Genomic DNA, 18,426 nt, shown 5'->3' with positions numbered 1-18,426 from the left:
GTGTGAGGCTATGCCTTCCTTCAGGGCTGGACCAACTAAATGATGACCCAATGCACCCCACAGCTTAGCATAAACCTCAAATAATCCCAGTTTCCTCCACTACATCTTGTAGTTTTCTGCCCATCAGTTATTGCAGATAGTCTTGGTATGTTATGAAATGTTGGAAGCAGCTTCCATGGCCAGCAATCAGGAAATACGAGTTCAATTAGGGTATACTCAAATGTTGTGCAATTTACAGATATTTTTAAAGTGAAAAAAATCAAGATATAAAACTGCATGAAAATATGACTGCCTTTATAGAGATTCATTAAAAAAACTGGATGGAAATAAACCAAAATAATAATTATGTCTGTCTCAGTAATATATGTACAGGTTTGTATACGCTTTTTATTTATACTTTTCCACATCTCTCAAATTTCCTACAATGCACATACATATTACTTTTTTTCTGAGAAAAAAATAAGTATACCTCTAAGGTACTGGAGGTTTCAGTTGTAGAATTTCCAGTATTATTGCTTGAGTTTGAAGACACTGTTTCATTTTTACTTTCATTATCTGATTTTTCATCGGAACTCATACATTCAATATCTGCATCAAAGCCTGTTGGATATCCCATTGCCTGCAATACCTGTACAAATTACATTAAGATGCAGTTTTATTCAGACACGAGACACCAGGGAATAGACAAAACAATGAGAACAAAAGCTTCAAACTCACAGCGTTTGAACCATAAAACACCTTGCAGGAAGAGCGAGATGGTACTAAATCTCTAAGTCCTTGGTTAAATAGGGTATACCTACCAGGGTAGCACCATGGAAAAATGGGGAAAACCTCCTCAGGGTAATTGAGTTTAAATACAGGATGACAAATATAAACCTGACGCTACTCCTGGTTCATTTAATTTGGAGGTGAGAGGTAGAGAAAATAAAGAGGATAGCTAGGTTCAAACCAATAGGATACAGACAAAAATAGCATACTATAAAAAGTACCCTGGTCTAGAAAGGAAAAAATCTGAGAGTCTAATCCTGTATTTCTTTTCTGGCCCTCAATTTTCCAAACTACAAAACAGGAAGACTGTATTGGTTGACCTCTAAGTTCTATGACTCAATCCATTAGGAGAAATTGGCCCAGAAAGGCAATCAAGAAATTTTTTATCTTCAAACCAACTTGCCTGTCAATTACAAAGTAACATCTAAAACTTTCTACTTTGCTTCCAACATAAACCACAATCAAAACTTAAAAGATTCAGTCTCAGCCAGATGCAGTGGCTCATGCCTGTAATCCCAGCACTTTGGGAAGCCGAGGCAGGTGGATCATTTGAGGTCAGGAGTTCGAGACCAGCCTGGCCAACATGGTAAAACCCAGTCTCTACTAAAGTTACAAAAATTAGCTGGGTGTGGCGGTGCACGCCTGTAATTCCAGCTGCTTCAGATGCTAAGGCAGGAGAAGTGCTTGAACCTGGGAGGCAGAGGTTGCAGTGAGCCAAGATTGCGCCACTGCACTCCAGCGTAGGCAACAGAGCAAGGCTCTGTCTCAGGGAAAAAAAAAAAAAACGCAAAAACAAGATTCAGTTTCTAGGTTTATTCTCTATACTAAGTAAGCCAGGAACAATTTTAGTCTTGTATTTCCATCCTTCTCTCTCAAGGGTTATGGCTACCTCCAATGTTCAAACTTGTTATACTTTCATTCGATCCTTAGGATTTTTCTTACTTTTTCGAAATAAAGCTTTAAGAACAATGTGTATGTGTGTGTGCATGACTGTGCACAGGCATGCCCACACAGGTGAGTGCCTTTTAATACCTTCCTGATTATACTGCTTTTTAGATGTTTACAAGAGAATATGTTCACATTTTGTAAGCCTCTTTCAAAGGAGGTTGATATAGCTTTGTCACTAATTAGAGGCTTACGCCAGAGGATATAGGGATAGATTCCTAAAGACCTTTGCATTCGTTTCCACTTTTAACTGTTTTAAGTTGCTGAGATTTAAAAGCAACATCGTATATCTTTATAATAACAACTGTACGTAATAGGTGTTCCAAAAAATGGTTATGGTGACCACACAAATGAGAAGCCAGCCTTTACAAACAATCACATCTTGTATAAAGGATTTTGCCAATATAAATAAAACAGTGTTACCCTAAACCAAAAAACGGACCTACATAGAATTCTGTACCAAGAGAACTTGAAATTAATTCACACAATTCATATGGATAACTTGGCATTCTTATCATAAATAAATGTCTTGTATTTGCTTGGGAGTAAAGCCAAGAACCCTTTTTTTAACATCTTAAGTTCTGAAAGTGCTCAGGTAGTACTTTATACTAAGTACATTAACATCATTTGTTTATATCCTTATTAATATTTGATTTTAAAAACACCTTCTCCACTGTCTGAGTCCTGTAAGTATGCTCTCTCTGAGAAATCGCATCTCCGAGAATAGCTATCATTCCAAATTAACACTAGCCAACACAGGCTGCAAGTCAAAAGCCAAACATCACAAATAAGTTTGATTTGTGTATTCCAATAAAAGCTAAAGACATTCATCTTTTCTTAACACAGACAATAAAAATAGGCTAATATACATTATTTAACACTTCTCTCCATCCTTTTCTCACATATCAGATTCGCTTATTATTACAGCAACGTATTTCAATACGTTTACAAATATTTTATATAACTGGTGGATTATATCTCAGGGAAGTGTCCAACACAGTGTAACCAAGAAATTCAAATTAAATCATTTTTTATGAACAGTTATTCTAAGAGTATTTACTAGCATATGCTAAGAAGTCAAAAAAGCAGAGTTCTCAGACCTCTGCAACTGATATTCTCTTCTTAACCAAACTCTAGACAGGATCCGCTGAGCCATGTTTTTATCTAGGCCCCATCCTTGGGCCTTGTCCTTAAGAGCCACGTTGTAACAAGAATCCTGCTAAATTGGTTTAGCCAGAATCCCTCACCCTCAATATTTAATCACCCTTAATCACCCTTGGTATCTGATCAAATTTCCTCATCCCCCACTGATACGGTTTGTGTCCTCACCCAAATCTCATGTCAAATTGTAATCCCGAATGCTGGAGGCGGGGCCTGGTGGGAGGTGATTGGATCATAGGGGCAGTCTCTAATGGTTTAGCACCATCCCTAGTGCTGTCTCATGACACAGTTCTCAAGAGATCTGGTTGATTTAAAAGTATGTGGCACCTCCTAGCCCTTCTCTCTTCCTTCTGCTTGGGCCACATAAGATGTGCCTGCTTCCCCTCCCACCATGATTAAAAGTTTCCTGAGGTCTCCCTAGAAGTCACTATGCTTCCTGTACAGCCTGCAGAATCGTGAGCCAGTTAAATCTATTTCCTTTAAAAATTACCCAGTCTCAGGAATTTCTTTATAGCAGTGCAAGAATGGACTAGCATGCCCATCACTGCCCAGGTGGTATCTGAATACCCTGGCCTGTTCTGAGCAAGAATCCTGATAGGTCCCGTTTAGCCAGAAATTACCCCTTCATCCTGATGCTTCCCCTTAGTAATTTTCCATCCACTGATCCATCCCTGTTCCTTGGCTACAAATCCTCACTTGTCCATGTTGAACTCGGAATTGAGCCCAGTTCCATACCGAGGTCTCTTTTCGTTATTGCAGTAATAGTTCCTGAGTACACACTTTTTTTCTTACTGTTTTAACAACTGTCCAGCTCTGGTTTTCTTTGACAGAACCAAGTTTGTTTGGAATCCATGTTAATTCTAAAAAAAACCAGTATACCAAAGAAAAGTGAATTTCAAGTATCTGGCAAACAAATTCAAACCTAATACATCAACTGAGCTTAAAAATGACAAGATCACTCATAGAAACAAGGTGACTGGGAAATCATCTGTGTGTAACCAAATCCCCCTCTTCCTGGAAGAGGGCTGGCGTTAGCAAAGGCTGAGACTGAGAACGATGATCCCCTCGAATACTAGGGGCCAAGAGTGAAAAGAAAAGCACTCTACATCATGGCTCTCTACTCAAAAGAGAGTAACATCCATGGCTTATGTATGATAGAGATCTGATTTCATCAGATTCTCAGGCAATTTGATGTCTCTAAGAACCTCTCCAAAGAGCCTTCCCTTCACCTTCTCCCTTCTAGCTGATCTTTTCCTCACAATGACTAAGATTCTTTTCATGTAATATGGATGATTATGACCCAAAGGTATCCTTTGTGGGGGGCTGCCAGGATAGAGAAGTGGAAGAGTGAAGGGAAGACTGGCCACTAATTCTCCATCACTTTAGGGTGCTTGCTGCTCTGCAGCCAGGCCAGACTCATGCGAAACAACTGATTTCTTCTTTTCTTTTGATTTGATTCTCTGGTGTGATTTGTCTTAATAGGTACACGGCCCTCACCAAGCAATTGAGTAAGAACTAAAAGGATTTTTATTCAGTTGGACCTACTTTCATAAACACATTAGATGCAAAATTCTTTCTCACTCATTTATAAACAACGCATAACATGTGATATAACCTTTATGGATGACAATTTGGCAATATATGTCTGGCATATAATAAGAATTCCAATGCATTTTTTAAACAAATTAATGAATCACTAAAATGTATTGACCTTTTGACCCAGTAATTCTATCTCTAGAATATATCTTAAGGAATCATCAGACAAATTCAAAAAGATTTTTTGTAAAGCAATAAAATGGAAGAATCTAAATCCAAAATGATTAGTTACATTATGATAATGTAACAGACCATCTGCTAATAATGAAATGTTAGACTATCACTAAAAATAAGAGCAATCTTTGAGTTAGCTATTTAAAAATTCATAATACATTTTTAGATGAAGAGAGTATCGGCTGGGCGCAGTGGCTCAAACCTGTAATCCCAGCACTTTGGGGGGCCAAGGTGGGAGGATCACCTGAGTTCAGGAGTTCAAGACCAGCCTGACCAACATGGCGAAACACTGTCTCTACTAAAACTATAAAAATTAGCTGGGTGTGGTGGCAGGTGCCTGTAATCCCAGCTACCCAGGAGGCTGAGGCAGGAGAATCACTGGAACCCAGGAAGCAGAGGCTGCAGTGAGCTGAGACTGCGCCACTGCACTCCAGCCTGGGCAACACAGCAAGACTCCATCTAAGAAAGAAAGAAAGAAAGATCCTATTTTTAAAAAATACATTTTTACAGACATTATGTAGGTTCACCATTCCTTATCTGAAACCCTTAGTGCCAGGTTGTTTTGAGAATTCATAATTTTTCAATTCTGACAGCTAATACAATACATATACCACATATTTTCCAAATCCCCAGTGGATTCTCAGGTGCTGCCCCATGTTTATGCAAAGGAACATATAAAATAATCACACTAAATAGAACACTAAAGACTAAAAATAGCTCCCTATCAATTCAGGTCATGTTTTGCCACCAGGTAATTTACATCAAACCTAGGGAAATTTTTTTCATTTTTAATGCTTTCTGAAGTTAGAATTGTAAGTTAAAATAAGAAGGCTTGGAAGAATAAATACCAAAATGTTAATGGTTATTATTTCTGGGCATTAGAACTATGAATTTTTTCCCCTCATTTTCTAAACCATTTATAACAAACACACATTATGCATTTATAACAAGTTTTAAAAAGCCAAAAGTAACTTTTAGAAAACAAGACATAAAATAAAAAATCTATGAAGACCTCAGGGAGAACAATCTACCTCAAAATGGCAAATTCTGGAATAAAGCTATCGGGTCATAAACCTGAGATGTGAGAGGCCTAGAAAAGACTGCAGGCCACTTGAGACTGACAGCTAGTAATAGGTTTTCATATCATATAGCTGATAAACCAAAGAAAATAAGCAGAGTTTTTCAAACCTTCAAAGCTAGTTTACTCTGATTCGTAATTCATTTTACATGAATGGATCAAAAGTTTAGTTTATCCCATTTTCAAAAAGGGAAAATCTTAACTCTTCATAAATTTCAGATTTACCAGTTACTGCACATTCTACCCAAAATGCCACTCAAGGTAAATAAAAGTATGAAGGCCATCTACCCACCACACCAGTCACAAGAAACCATTAAGAATTTCCTCAGGTCCAGTGTCATTCAGATTATAACTGATATCTACATTTCCAAAATTTGTCAGGGAGCTTAACTTAATCCCAAGCTTACAGGCCCTCCATGTTTACCAAAAGCTCAGGTGAATAAAACATAATATTTGGAATTGAAGACAAAAGCATACCCTGTCCAACCAAGTTCCATTATATCATAAAAAGATATCACTGCATCAAATGAAAACAGCATCCAAATCTTGTCACATTGCAAAATTTGCCACTCTACTCGCTCTCCCAAATTTTACTGAATTAGAATTTGCTATGAGGCCACTAGCTTATGTTAAAGGTTACTGTACTAAACAACCCACAAAATTTATCACTGTATCGTAGATGCCTTTAAAAGAGATCACTGATGTCCTTGGTTTGTGAAGATCTACCCAAGGATAAATGCCCACCCGATCAAATACCACAACTGTGACTCTCATAACCAAATTCTCTGTACTTAAGACAAAGAGAGTGAACTGTATATTTCACAAGCTTTTTGTGTCAGCTGCTACAGAACTTAGCTCTAAACTTGTGGCTCATTCTCAGTGTATGTTGTTATTAAACTGTATGTTTAGTCTTATTCCTGGATTTACTTTTCCCCTCATTGTTAGTTTTCTTTTTCTGTCTCATTTTAAATTCATACTCTTTCATCATACTTTAGATATCCCTTTTCTAGTGAAGACAGAGCATAAGTACTATGTAGTGTTTGGTATTTTTAAAGCTTAGTGATTGTTTTTCTGCATGTATTGTTCTCATCAGTATCTGACATCTACATGCTTCTTTGTATATTTGTTGTCTATCTTCCCATCCTATACACACTAGAATGTAAGCTCCATGAGAGCAGGAACTTTGTTTCATTAACTGTCATATCCCCGGTAGCTAGGATGGTGTTCGCATCTACATTAATAATATATACAAAATGACCATGAAAATAGTCCAATTATAACGTATGCCATACTGTTACATAAAATAACTTTTCTTAAGTGAATTGAATCTGATCTTCAGTCTACATGATCTTTAACATTTTTGCACTAGTCTGCAAGAGGTCAAATATACTTATAGAGAGATCCCATTACTTGGAAATTTTCTACAAACCTACATGCATAACTGGTCATTATTCCCTATGGAAATATTCTAAAAATACAGATGAAGCACCATATACAAAGATACTGATCAAATTTATAATAGAAACAATCTGAAATAAGCAAAATATCCAATGATAGGAGAATGTTTAAACAAATAGCTTACTCGCAGCATGTTAATCGTACAGCCATTAAAAATTATTTATGAAGATTTTCATAATGAGGAAAAACAGTAATGAAACATTACAAGAAAAACAGGAGATAAAATTACATATATACTGTGAGCTCACTTAAAAAATAAACAGCAAAATAGAAAATGATTGGAAATAAACCAACATACTAGATACAAATACTAATGGTCTTTGCTTCAACAATGGTCAGTTGACGTATTTTAATTTCTTTACTTCTTTCTATATTTTCCAAATTTTATATAATTACCACATAATATTTTACAACAACAAAACTTTGTTATCCAGAAGTAACAAAAGTCTATATATAATAATATTGCTATTAAAATGCTTAAAAAATGATAATTTATTATAGGAAAATAAGCATATTATGTGGAACATAAAATAAGAAAGCATTGCGAAGTAAAACAAATACTGTACCTTCACCGCTACGTGAAGTTTTGCTGTCTTCTTGGATGGTCCTGAGGCTTCATATGTTGTGCCATCTACATCTACAGACATTGTGAAGACTGGGGCATGAACAGGGCCAGACTGAGATAAAAGCTTATACTGAAGCCCAGGCCTGATCTGATTTAGCCTCATTAATGCATTCATAAGGTCTATTGCTTTACTATCCAGAACTGTTAAAGAAAGAGGAATGAGGTCAGAAATTAACTAGAAGGTAATCAGTAACTGCTGTAAATTCACCAGATTTTTTAAAAATGAGGATTTCAAAACACACAGATTACCCTCATAAGTAATTCTAAAATTACTATGCTAACATCACTATAAAAATGGTATGCATTATTTAACTACACATTAACTTTCGCTTGTCAATATTCATATATCCTAAGCAAAAAAGCTTGGAAACAAAAAAGTTATTCAATTATCAATTGCTCAGTTAAGATCTAGTCTGAAAACTCTAATTCAAATCAATCAAATTCTTCACTTTTTGGCCAGGCACAGTGGCTCATGCCTGTAATCCCAGCACTTGGAGAGGCCGAGGAGGGTGAATTGCTTGAACTCAGGAGTTCAAGAACAGCCTGGGCAACTTGGCGAAATTCTGTCTCTACCAAAAATACAAAAACTTGGCAGGGTGTGGTGGCATGCACCTGTGATCCCTGCTATTTGAGAAGGCTGAGGTTGAAGGATCACTTGAGCCCAGGAGGTGGAGACTGCAGTGAGCCGAGATCATGCCACAGAACTCCAGTCTCGGTGAGAACCGATCTCATTAAAAAAAAAAACCTTCACTTCTAATTTTTCTATCTGAGGCTACAAGTCCTCTCTAGTTTGCATCTATAAGAATAAAGGTTTTACACACTTTTCCTTAAGTTTCGTTTCATCTTCTTATTGGGGTCTTTATCATCTCCTAATCCATCTTCAAATGGCCTCTTTAGAGCTGAAGACCCAGCACCTAAAAAAAATTATGAGGGATTCATTATCAGTCAAAACAACAATTCCCTTACCGTACCACATGTATCTAACATGTTCAGGTAGGAAAATCTTAGGAATCACACCAAGGATCATACAGCTTTTTCACTGATCAGTTAAGTTACCATTATTTATAATCTAGAAAAGCAAATTTTTTTAAAGCAAATCTTGAAACAATATTATCACTTTTTATATTTATTTTTTTCCATTTATTCATATATACACACCAATATCTATGCCTATGGTATGGTCTGAATATGTTCCCCCAAAATTCATATGTTGGAACTTAATCCCCAGTGCAGTGGGATTAGGAGGTGGGGAACCTGGAAGGTGATGAGGTTATGAGGGTGGAGCTTTTATAAATTTGAAAAGATGCCTGAGAGGGACTGTTTGCCCCTTCTGCCATGTGGGGATACACAGCAGGCACCATCTGTGAGGAATGAGCCCTCACGAGACAGCAAATCTGCTAAAGCCTTGATTTTGGACTTTCAAGCCCCTGAGGGCAATAAATTTCTGTTACTTGTAAGTTACCCAGTCTAAGGTATTTTGTTTTAGCAGCCACACAGACAGCATATATTCACATTATATGCATGAAGAGAAAAAGTCTAGAAGGCTATGTATCAAAATGTTAAAAAGTAGTTACCTCTGGTAGGATTTATTTTTACTTAATATCATTTCAAACATCTCTAAAATTTAACATTTATAACTTGTATAAACTTTAGAAGTCCACATGTTAAATCTTATACCTTTGGAAATCTGACTATCAAACTATAAAATATCCTTCTGCCTCTTCAAATCCTATTCAAAATTGTATTTACAGTTCACCTCCTCTATAAAAATGTTCTCTCATATCAAAGAGTTTTTATGGTATCAGAAATGTAAAGTCTTGTATCATTGTCTATTTCATATTTCTTGTGTGTCTTCAGTGCTCTTTGAAGGTCAAAGATATTTTCTCCTTGTCTTGTATCTTACAAACTACTACAAGACTTAGAAGCAACACAATGAGCACTGAGCAAAAACTAACCGAACTGATTAATAATCAGTTTCTTGGATAAAGCAGCCACCAGTTTATAATGTTGTCAAGCAAAAGGCAGGAGCTTTGCTGTCCAAGTTAAAAATTATTAGAGAAAAGTTCATCAACCTATCCAAGTAATTTGAAGATCTCTTTATGTCTTCACTTTAAAAGTTAGTTGTTTTTCCTAAGGAAAATTATGCTCAAGATACTCATGCCACAAGATTTCCAGATTCTTCTAGTGAAAGCCTGTAATAATAATGAGATTATATATTTTCTGATCAAGATTTATTCTCCCTTGAAGTAAACACTGACTTCAGCATTTGCTTGGGTCAATATTTACCACTCAGGTCAATCAATCTTGATGTTCTCTTCAACAGAAGGCAACACTGGCTGAGTATTATATTTCATTTGCATTACATAAAACTATGAGTATGCCAGTCTCCTAGAATGCAGTCTTTAAGAGATAAAAGTTAAAAAAGAACTATGTCTATTCACTCTTCTGCTCATTAAGTTACATTAAAAGCAGTTCCTTGATTGCCTGGAAATCACAAACTAGCTTAAATGCACAGATCTCTTCTCTAAATCCTCCAGCTACATAGAGTTCCATGGATTAAGCTTCATTCTATCATTCCAGCCATTGGAAAGGGGCTGCAAAATGTGGGGTTAATCATAATAGCAACCTAAGGAGAAAAACGGCCTTGCTTTACAGAAAGTAGGTAGTTTTCAATCTTTACAATATCTGGTAATGAGAAGTGATCATTTCTGAGGCAACAATTTTTAAAAATAATATTTTCATATTTACCATATGCCTGACACTGTTAACATCTTACAGGTTATTAACTTACTTAATCCTCATGAGCACCCTCATGAAGCCATTACCTTTATTGTCCCCATTATAAATTCATTCACATATTCAACAATAAACAATAAATATTAATTGAGCATTTACTATGTGAAAGACAATTTTAGGCACTAGACACATAGCAGGTAACAAAACAATCTCCCTTTTCTCAAAGAGCTTACATATACTATCCAAAACTAATTACCACATATACTATGGTAGTGAGTGTAATGGAGAACAATTTATATGTCATGCGCATCAGAAAGGTATCACTAATGAGGAGACCTTTTGATGAAGACCTGAGAAAGTAAAAGAGTGAACTATTCAGCCGTTTGGAGAAAGAGTCCCAGGCAGAGAAAAACAAACAGCAATTACAAAAGTCTTAAGGCAGAAACATGCTAAGAAATGATACAAAGGCCTAAGCAGTTGGAGTGAAACGAACAAGGAGAGGGTGCTAGCAGTAGGTGAGAAGAGCCAAGCAGTAGTTCTCAAACTTCGGTGCCATTAATTGACAAAATATCAAGGATCCACTTCCATAGAGAGTAAATAAGTCCAAAAAGGCTTCCTGACTAGCACAATTAGAAAAACTGGACAAAACAAACAATAAACATCTGTTTCTGGACAATGAAGAATTTTAAAATCAAGATATGGGAGGTGAGCCTGGCACGGTGCCACATGCCTGTAGTCCCAGCTACTCAGGAGGCTGAGGCAGAAGGATTCATTGAGTCCAGGAGTTTGAGGCTAAAGTGGGTTAATGACTGCACCTGCAAATAGCCACTGGACTCCAGCCTGGGCAACATTGCCAAGCCATGTTTTAATTAAAAAAAAAAAAAAAGATATGGAAGGTGAAAGAAATTCTCTGCATTGGGAGTCACAACCTAGGGGCATCTTCCAAATCCAGAAGAGGTCACTAAGAACTGAAGAGAGTAATGTCAACAAACTACCAGGTCTCAAGGAGTCCAAAACTAAGTTCAAGGTCCAAGCAGAGAAGGGCTGGTGAACACTATACACTCTGGGTTGGGCCTCTGAAACGTTATACACTAGAAGTAAGATGAACTGGAAATAGTGTGACTCTCACAAGGACGAAAGCCCAGCTTCAAATTATCTTAATCCCTGACTGCACTGAAATGATCTAAGACTGCCAATTCCATTAGCCACCTCCCAGAAACAAATATAAATCCTCCCTGGAGGAAGATAGCATTACTCTACACTAATTTAAATTATCTACAATTGCTTATTTTAAAAATCCAGCTTCATAATAACCAGGTACATGAAGATATCATGATCAAAAATCAAGAGAAAGCACACACAATAGAAACAGACCCAAAATGGCCCCAGATGATGGACCTTTCAAAAACAAACTTTCTTAAAAATAATTTCAGGCAGAAAATCTGAAACTATAACAGAGCCAAAAATCTATACATGAAAAATATAAACTAAAATCTGGAAGGCCTGAAGGGGAAATGACAAATCCACAATAGATGGGAATTGTCAGAGTTCTCTCAGTAATTAATAACATCTGAAAAGCACAATGAACAAGTGACCTGACATGACCTAACATGAAAAAAATATTATGACCCTCAACTGCAGAATATACATTTTCAGAGCAAAAAAAGACCATGTGCTGGGCCATAAAATAGGTCTCAAGAAATATCAAAGGACACAAATCATACAACACATGTTCTTCAATGACAGCAGAATAAGTAAAAACTCAAAAACAAAAGAATTAACTACAAAATCTTCATTTGTCCGCAAATTAAGCAATGACATCTAAATACCCCATGGGTCAAAAAACTAGGAATAAAAGTAAAAAATAGCTTTAACTAAATGATAATAAACATACAAATGTCCAAAGACTGTGATGTATGTAAATCTGTGCTTAAAGGAAAATTTACCATCTTAATAGTATATACAATAAAAGGCTGAAAAATCAATGATGTATTCATCCACCTCATACAGTTTAAAAAGAAGAGAAGCAAATTAAACCCAAAGAAAGTCATAAGGAAGGGAAACTACAGATAAGAGCATAAACCAATAAAACAGAATACAAACATACAACAGAAGACAATGAACAAAGCCAAAAGTTAATTTTCCTATAAAGACTAATAAAAATAATAATCCCCTAGGTGAGAGTCATTAGCAAAAAAAAACAAGGTACAAAATATATAAAAGAAGACATTACTACAAATACTACAGACAATAAAATGAGGATCTTATAAATTACTTTATTCCAAAATATTTTAAAATTTAGGTGAAATAGATATATTCTTAGAAAAACACAGCTTACCAACACTGTCAAAAGAAGATGGAAGTCCTATGCTTATTAAGGGAATTAGATCCATAATTTAAAATATTTCCACAAAGAAAACACAAGCCAATGGCTTCCCTGATTAATTCTTCCAACAGTTAAGGAAAAACTAACATCAAATTTATGCAAACTTTTCCAACAATAGAAAAAGAAGGAACATGTCCTAACTCACTTTATGAAGCCAGCATAACCTTGAAGCCAAAACACAGAATTGGTGGCAAATCTAACACACAAATACCTGTGTTTTTGTGACTCGCCCACAAAAACCTACATTTTATATATATATATATACACACACACACACACACACACACACACACACACACACATATATATATGAGAGTGTTCATAAAGGCTTCAACTGTAAAAAGCCCAAACTGGAAACTAACTAAATGTCCTACAATAGGGTAAGTAGTTAAATAAACTCTAGCTCATTCATACCATGGAATACTACTGAACAAGAAGGTACAAACTATTGACACATACAACAACCTGGATGGACCCTAAGGGCATTATGCTGAGTGTAAAAAAAAAAAAAAAAAAAAATCGCAAAAGGTCACTTATTGTAGAATTCCATTTATATAAAATCATTGAAATGATAAAATTATGGAGATAGATAAATCTTAGTGGTTTCCAGGGATTAGGGATGACTGAGCAGAGACAGGCGGGTATGACTATAAAGGGGCAGCATGAAGGAGATCTTAATGGTGCTGGAACAGTTCTGTATGTTGATTGTGGTGGTGGCTACAGAAATCTACACATGTAACAAATGGCATAAAACTTATACATACGCATTGTATCACTGTCAATTTCCTGGTTTTGATATTGTACTATAAATTTACATAGATACAGCCATCAAGAGAAACTGGGTGAAGGGTAAACGGGACCTCTCCTTATCATCTTTACAACTACCTATGAATATGCAAGTATTTTAAGATAAAAAGTTGAAGAGGGGTGGCGTTCTCCACAAACAGAATTGTTTCTTTGTGGAGAACAGATAGAAGGGCAAGAACAGAAGCAAAAAGACCGGACAGGAGGTGACTGCAAGAATCCAGGTGAGAGATGATGGCAGCTTAGATAAGGATGTTAGCAGTGAAGAAGCTAAATTCTACTTTTTTTTTTTTGGAGATAGAGTCTCGCTCTGTCACCAAGGCTGGAGTGTAGTGGCATGATCTGGGCTCACTGAAACCTCTGCCTCCCAGATTCAAGCAATTCTCTTGCCTCAGCCTCCCACGTAGCTGGGATTACAGGCACATGCCACCATGCCCAGCTAATTTTTATGTTTTCAGTAGAGATGGGGTTTCGCCATGTTGGCTAGGCTGGTCTTGAACTCCTGGTCTCAAGTGATCTGCCCACCTCAGCCTCCCAAAGTTCTGGGATCACAGGTGTGAGCTACCACCCGGCCTGAACACACTTTAAAACCAAAAAGGATTTGCTGACGTTTAGGATATCGGTGAACAAAAGAGGGGATTCAAGGGCAACTCGAAGAATCCGGGCCTGAGCAAACAGAGAGTTTCCAACGACTGGGACAGAGATAACTATAGAAAGAGAAGAGCAAAGGGAGAGCAAGGGCAGGAGCTTAGATCTTAGACATCTTAAGTTTGAGATGACTGCTGGACATCATGTATATTGAGGAGGCATTTTGACACTTGGGTCTGAGTTCAAGAGCTGGTAGTCTAGGATGGAAGTATTAATTTGGGACAATCTTCAGTATAAAAAGGTATTTGAAGACAAGAGACTAAATGAGGTCCCCCAAAGCATCAGTGTAAATAAAGAGAAATGGTCTCAGGACTGAACCCTAGGACACTTTAACATTCAGAAGTCAGGAAGATGAGAAAGAACAAAGACAGCTGAGGAGATGGCAACAGAGCTAGAAGAACCAAGGAAGCTGATGACTTGAAAGTCAAATGAAAAGTGGTATTTAATTTCAGAAAACGTGGCAATACCAAATGTTGTTGAGGATACAGGGCAAAAGGAATTTTCATATACTGCTGGTGGGAGTGTAAATGGGTATGTGCAACCATTTACTAGATTGTTTATGTGTATACTTCAGGAGGCATGCAGAAGAATGCTCATGGCAACACAGCAGGTGGTAGTCAAAACTAAAGAATCTAAATGTCCTTCAAAAGTAGAATGAGTAAACTGTAGTATATTCATAATGGATACTACATACCTATTAAAATGAACTATATCTATGTGCAGCGACATAAATTAATCCCAAAGAATGCTGAACAGAAAGAAGCCAGTCACAAAAGATTAAACCTAGGACCCATTTCTGGGAAGTTCCAGGCAAACTCAAATTATTTAGGAAAGCATACACAGGTGGAAAATCGGTAAAGAAAATCTAGGAAATGGATTTATTTTCAGAAAGTCAGAAATGGTACTTCTTCATACAGGAAGGTAATGAGAAGGATAAAACAGATGGCTTCTGGGGCACTGATAAAGTTCTGTTTCTTAACCATGGCATGCACTGGTTTTACGAGTTTGAAAAAAATAATTATTTTTTAAACTGTATTTTTTGTACTTTTCTATATATGCACTATATCTCATTATAAAATAAATATGGGAGAGAAAAGTGTTCCTCTGTGTCAAATGTTGCTGAAAATGGCTAAGATGAGGACTGAAAACTAACCACTGAATGCAGTAATGTGAAGGTCACAAGGGATACTTCAGGCAAGTGGTGAGGAAGAAAACCTGTTTAGAACAGGTTCAATGAGAATTCAAAGTGAGGAAATGGAGAAAAGAGAAAAAGGCTGCTCTTTCCCAAAGTGCTGCTTATAAAGAGGAGAGAAACGCAACTCTGTTGCGGGACCTACGGAATGAAGGGAGAGTTTGTTGGGCTTTTGTCTTTCAGATGGGAGACACTGCAGCAGGTTTTTAGGTTGATGAGAAGCATTCAGTAGACAGGGAGGAACTGACACTAGTGAGAGAAGAGATAATTTCTGGAACAATGTCCACTGGGAGGCAAGAGGGGATGTGATATAGTGGATAAGTAGAAAGGTCAGTCTTAAGAGGCAAGGCAGTTTCTGCATAGGCAAGGGAGGGAAAAGCAAAGATAGGAGTTGATGCAGTGGGGCTTGGAGACAGTGATGAGAATATATAGAAGTTATCTCTTAATTATTTATCTGAGAAAATGGAAGCAAACAAGCTCATCAGATGAGTAAGGAGGTAGAGAAGGAGGTGTGAAATGTGAGAAAATGTGGAACAGTTATCTAGGAAACAGGAGAAGTCTCAAACTTACAGGATTGCCTGGCAACACAAATAGTCCCTATTAGATTAGTGTCACTGACTTAAAGGGAGAACAGTCAAGATGGCTGTTCTCCAACCATGTTGAACGACCCAGTACAGACACAGAGAAGGTAGAGAGATGGATTTCAAACGGTTAGAATTTTGCCAGAAACAGAGGATCAAGGAAGTGAAGGTACGTGCTAGGGAGAGATAATCAAGGATCATGTAGTACAAGCACGGTAAGGACAGAAGAGAGAACACGAAGAGGATGAAGGACTATGCAAAAGTACTGGAATCAATGACAAGATTCCAGAAGTGAAATAAGGGTAGGAGACACAGTAATGACAAGAGATTGGAAAGTGGGATTCTTGAAAACATAATTACGGAAATAATACAGGTACAGTTACTGATGAAGACAAGAACTAGGCTATGTCCATAGAATAAGTAACCAAGGTAAGGCAGAAGATAAAATATGTGTAAGAGAAGAAGTCACAGAACTGAGACATTAGAGTCTTGAAAAAAAATCATCTGAGATGCATACGGAAATCACCAAGAATAACAGGAACAAAGTTTAAACGTGAATGTCAGGAAGCTAGGTGCTGAAAGCATGAAAGTATTGGAGAGATCATTGTATAGCCAAAGCACAAAATGGTAAAGTGACTTGCCCAGGCCATGTAACTTTGACAGAACCATAACAGGAACACGGGCAGTCTGGTTCTATTTTATGCCATCAACTGACAAACCAGCAGTTCTCAAACTTTTGAGAAAGATCTTTAAAGTTAAAAAAAAACTAAGTCACATAATAGTAAACATACTTTTACTATCCAGTGAAGGGGAAAATATAAAACCAAAAGAGTGGTTGTGAATTTGGTGACTGAAATAAAATTTTCTGATACTAATCATAAGAATCTAGATATATTTGTAACATTTTTATTCAGTCGTTCCATAGACAATGCTTGATGTCACATGGGTATGTAAATCCCTTTCAATAATTTCTTCACCACTAAGCAAGCACCTGCTGGAAGAAAATAGTCTTCATTCCTCAAGTTACATTGAGCATTGGTTTATAACAATCATAGAATAGAATCTGGAGGATTCTTTCCCCTCAGGAGTTTACAGTGAGGCACTGATTCTCAAACTTTTTAGCTGAGGAGTACTTTACACTATTAAAAAATTATTGAGCACCCAAAGTGCTATGCTTTGTGGGTAATATCTGTCAATATTGAGCATATTGAAAATAAAACAAACCAATTTTAAACACAAGAGTATAGAAAAGAAAACATTCCATTAGCCATCAGAGCAATGATCTCATCACATGTCACATGTAGCCTCTGGAAACTATACACTTAGGAAAGAAAGAGTGAAAAAGGAAAAAAAAAAAAAAAACCCTTAATATTATTATTACTATTAAAACAGCTCCGATCTTGTAGACTCTCTGAAAGTCTTCAGACCCACTGGAATTCTGTCATTTAAATAAGCAGACTGGGCAACTGCACTATTTTGGTGTATCTAAAAGTAGAATAATTTCCATTGTTAGAGGTAGGCTGCATTCCAGGTGAAGAATATCTGGTATTAAATATCCCACTTTCTAGTTTAAAAGGAGAGAAAGAGAGAGGAAAAATATTTTTGAGGCCTAAGGAAGGCAGTAAGTGGATTCACATTTGAGTATCCACTGTACTCTAGGCACTAAGTCAGGCATTTTAACCGGATAAGAGTCAATAAAATAAGAAAGAGGGTAGTATCCCTACTGAGAGAGATAAGCTAATTGCTCAAGGCCTAAAACTAGGAAGTGGTGGAGCTATGACTGGAACCCAGGTCATACTGACCCCAAAACCTACATTCTTTCCACTGAAACTCTGAATTCAACAGACTAATACAAATGGAAGATAATCCTGAATTTTCCAATATGCTTTTCTTCTCTTCTGTATTTTTGTTCTTTCCTTTGCCATTAGATAACATTTCCAAGCATGAGAAAGATAATCAAACTGATTAGTGATCGTGATAATGTCTCCTCCTAGCTTATGGTTGACTTATTCTCCTTAGACCAGGGGTTCTGAAACGATAGTCTATGCAGTAATGGCATCTGGCTAACATAGCCAAATGAGTTAGTCACTAATAAGAAAACATGATTATGTTACATCAGCTGATGTTACCTGATGGGAACAGAAGAGAAGAAAGTCAGTGTACTAGTCCGTTCTATTTACTGTATTAGTTCATTCTCATGCTACTAATAAAGACATACCAGTGACTGGTAATTTATAAAGGAAAGAGGTTTAATGGACTCACAGTTCCACATAA

The 18,426-nt window shown here is 36.8% G+C and overlaps 1 protein-coding gene across 6 annotated transcripts in view; it reads right to left on the bottom strand.

The window, feature by feature from the left end:
* STRBP (spermatid perinuclear RNA binding protein) overlaps window positions 1-18,426 on the bottom strand; it is a 150,572-nt gene that overhangs the window by 29,725 nt on the left and 102,421 nt on the right. For all 6 annotated transcript variants that reach the window (XR_013404579.1, XR_013404580.1, XR_003722988.2 and 3 more), the window contains 3 exon segments: window positions 8,627-8,719; window positions 7,747-7,946; window positions 470-628 (listed from right to left, as the gene is read on the bottom strand). Coding sequence is in view for 3 of the 6 variants with exons in the window: in XM_028834225.2 (XP_028690058.1) it covers window positions 470-628; window positions 7,747-7,946; window positions 8,627-8,719 (452 nt within the window). In the remaining 3 variants the exon portion in view is untranslated.

Source organism: Macaca mulatta, chromosome 15 (assembly GCF_049350105.2).
Source record: "Macaca mulatta isolate MMU2019108-1 chromosome 15, T2T-MMU8v2.0, whole genome shotgun sequence".
NCBI classification, from domain to species: Eukaryota; Metazoa; Chordata; class Mammalia; order Primates; family Cercopithecidae; genus Macaca; species Macaca mulatta.
The sequence above is the reverse complement of the archived record's forward strand: the minus strand, read 5'-3'. Positions and strand labels throughout refer to the sequence as shown.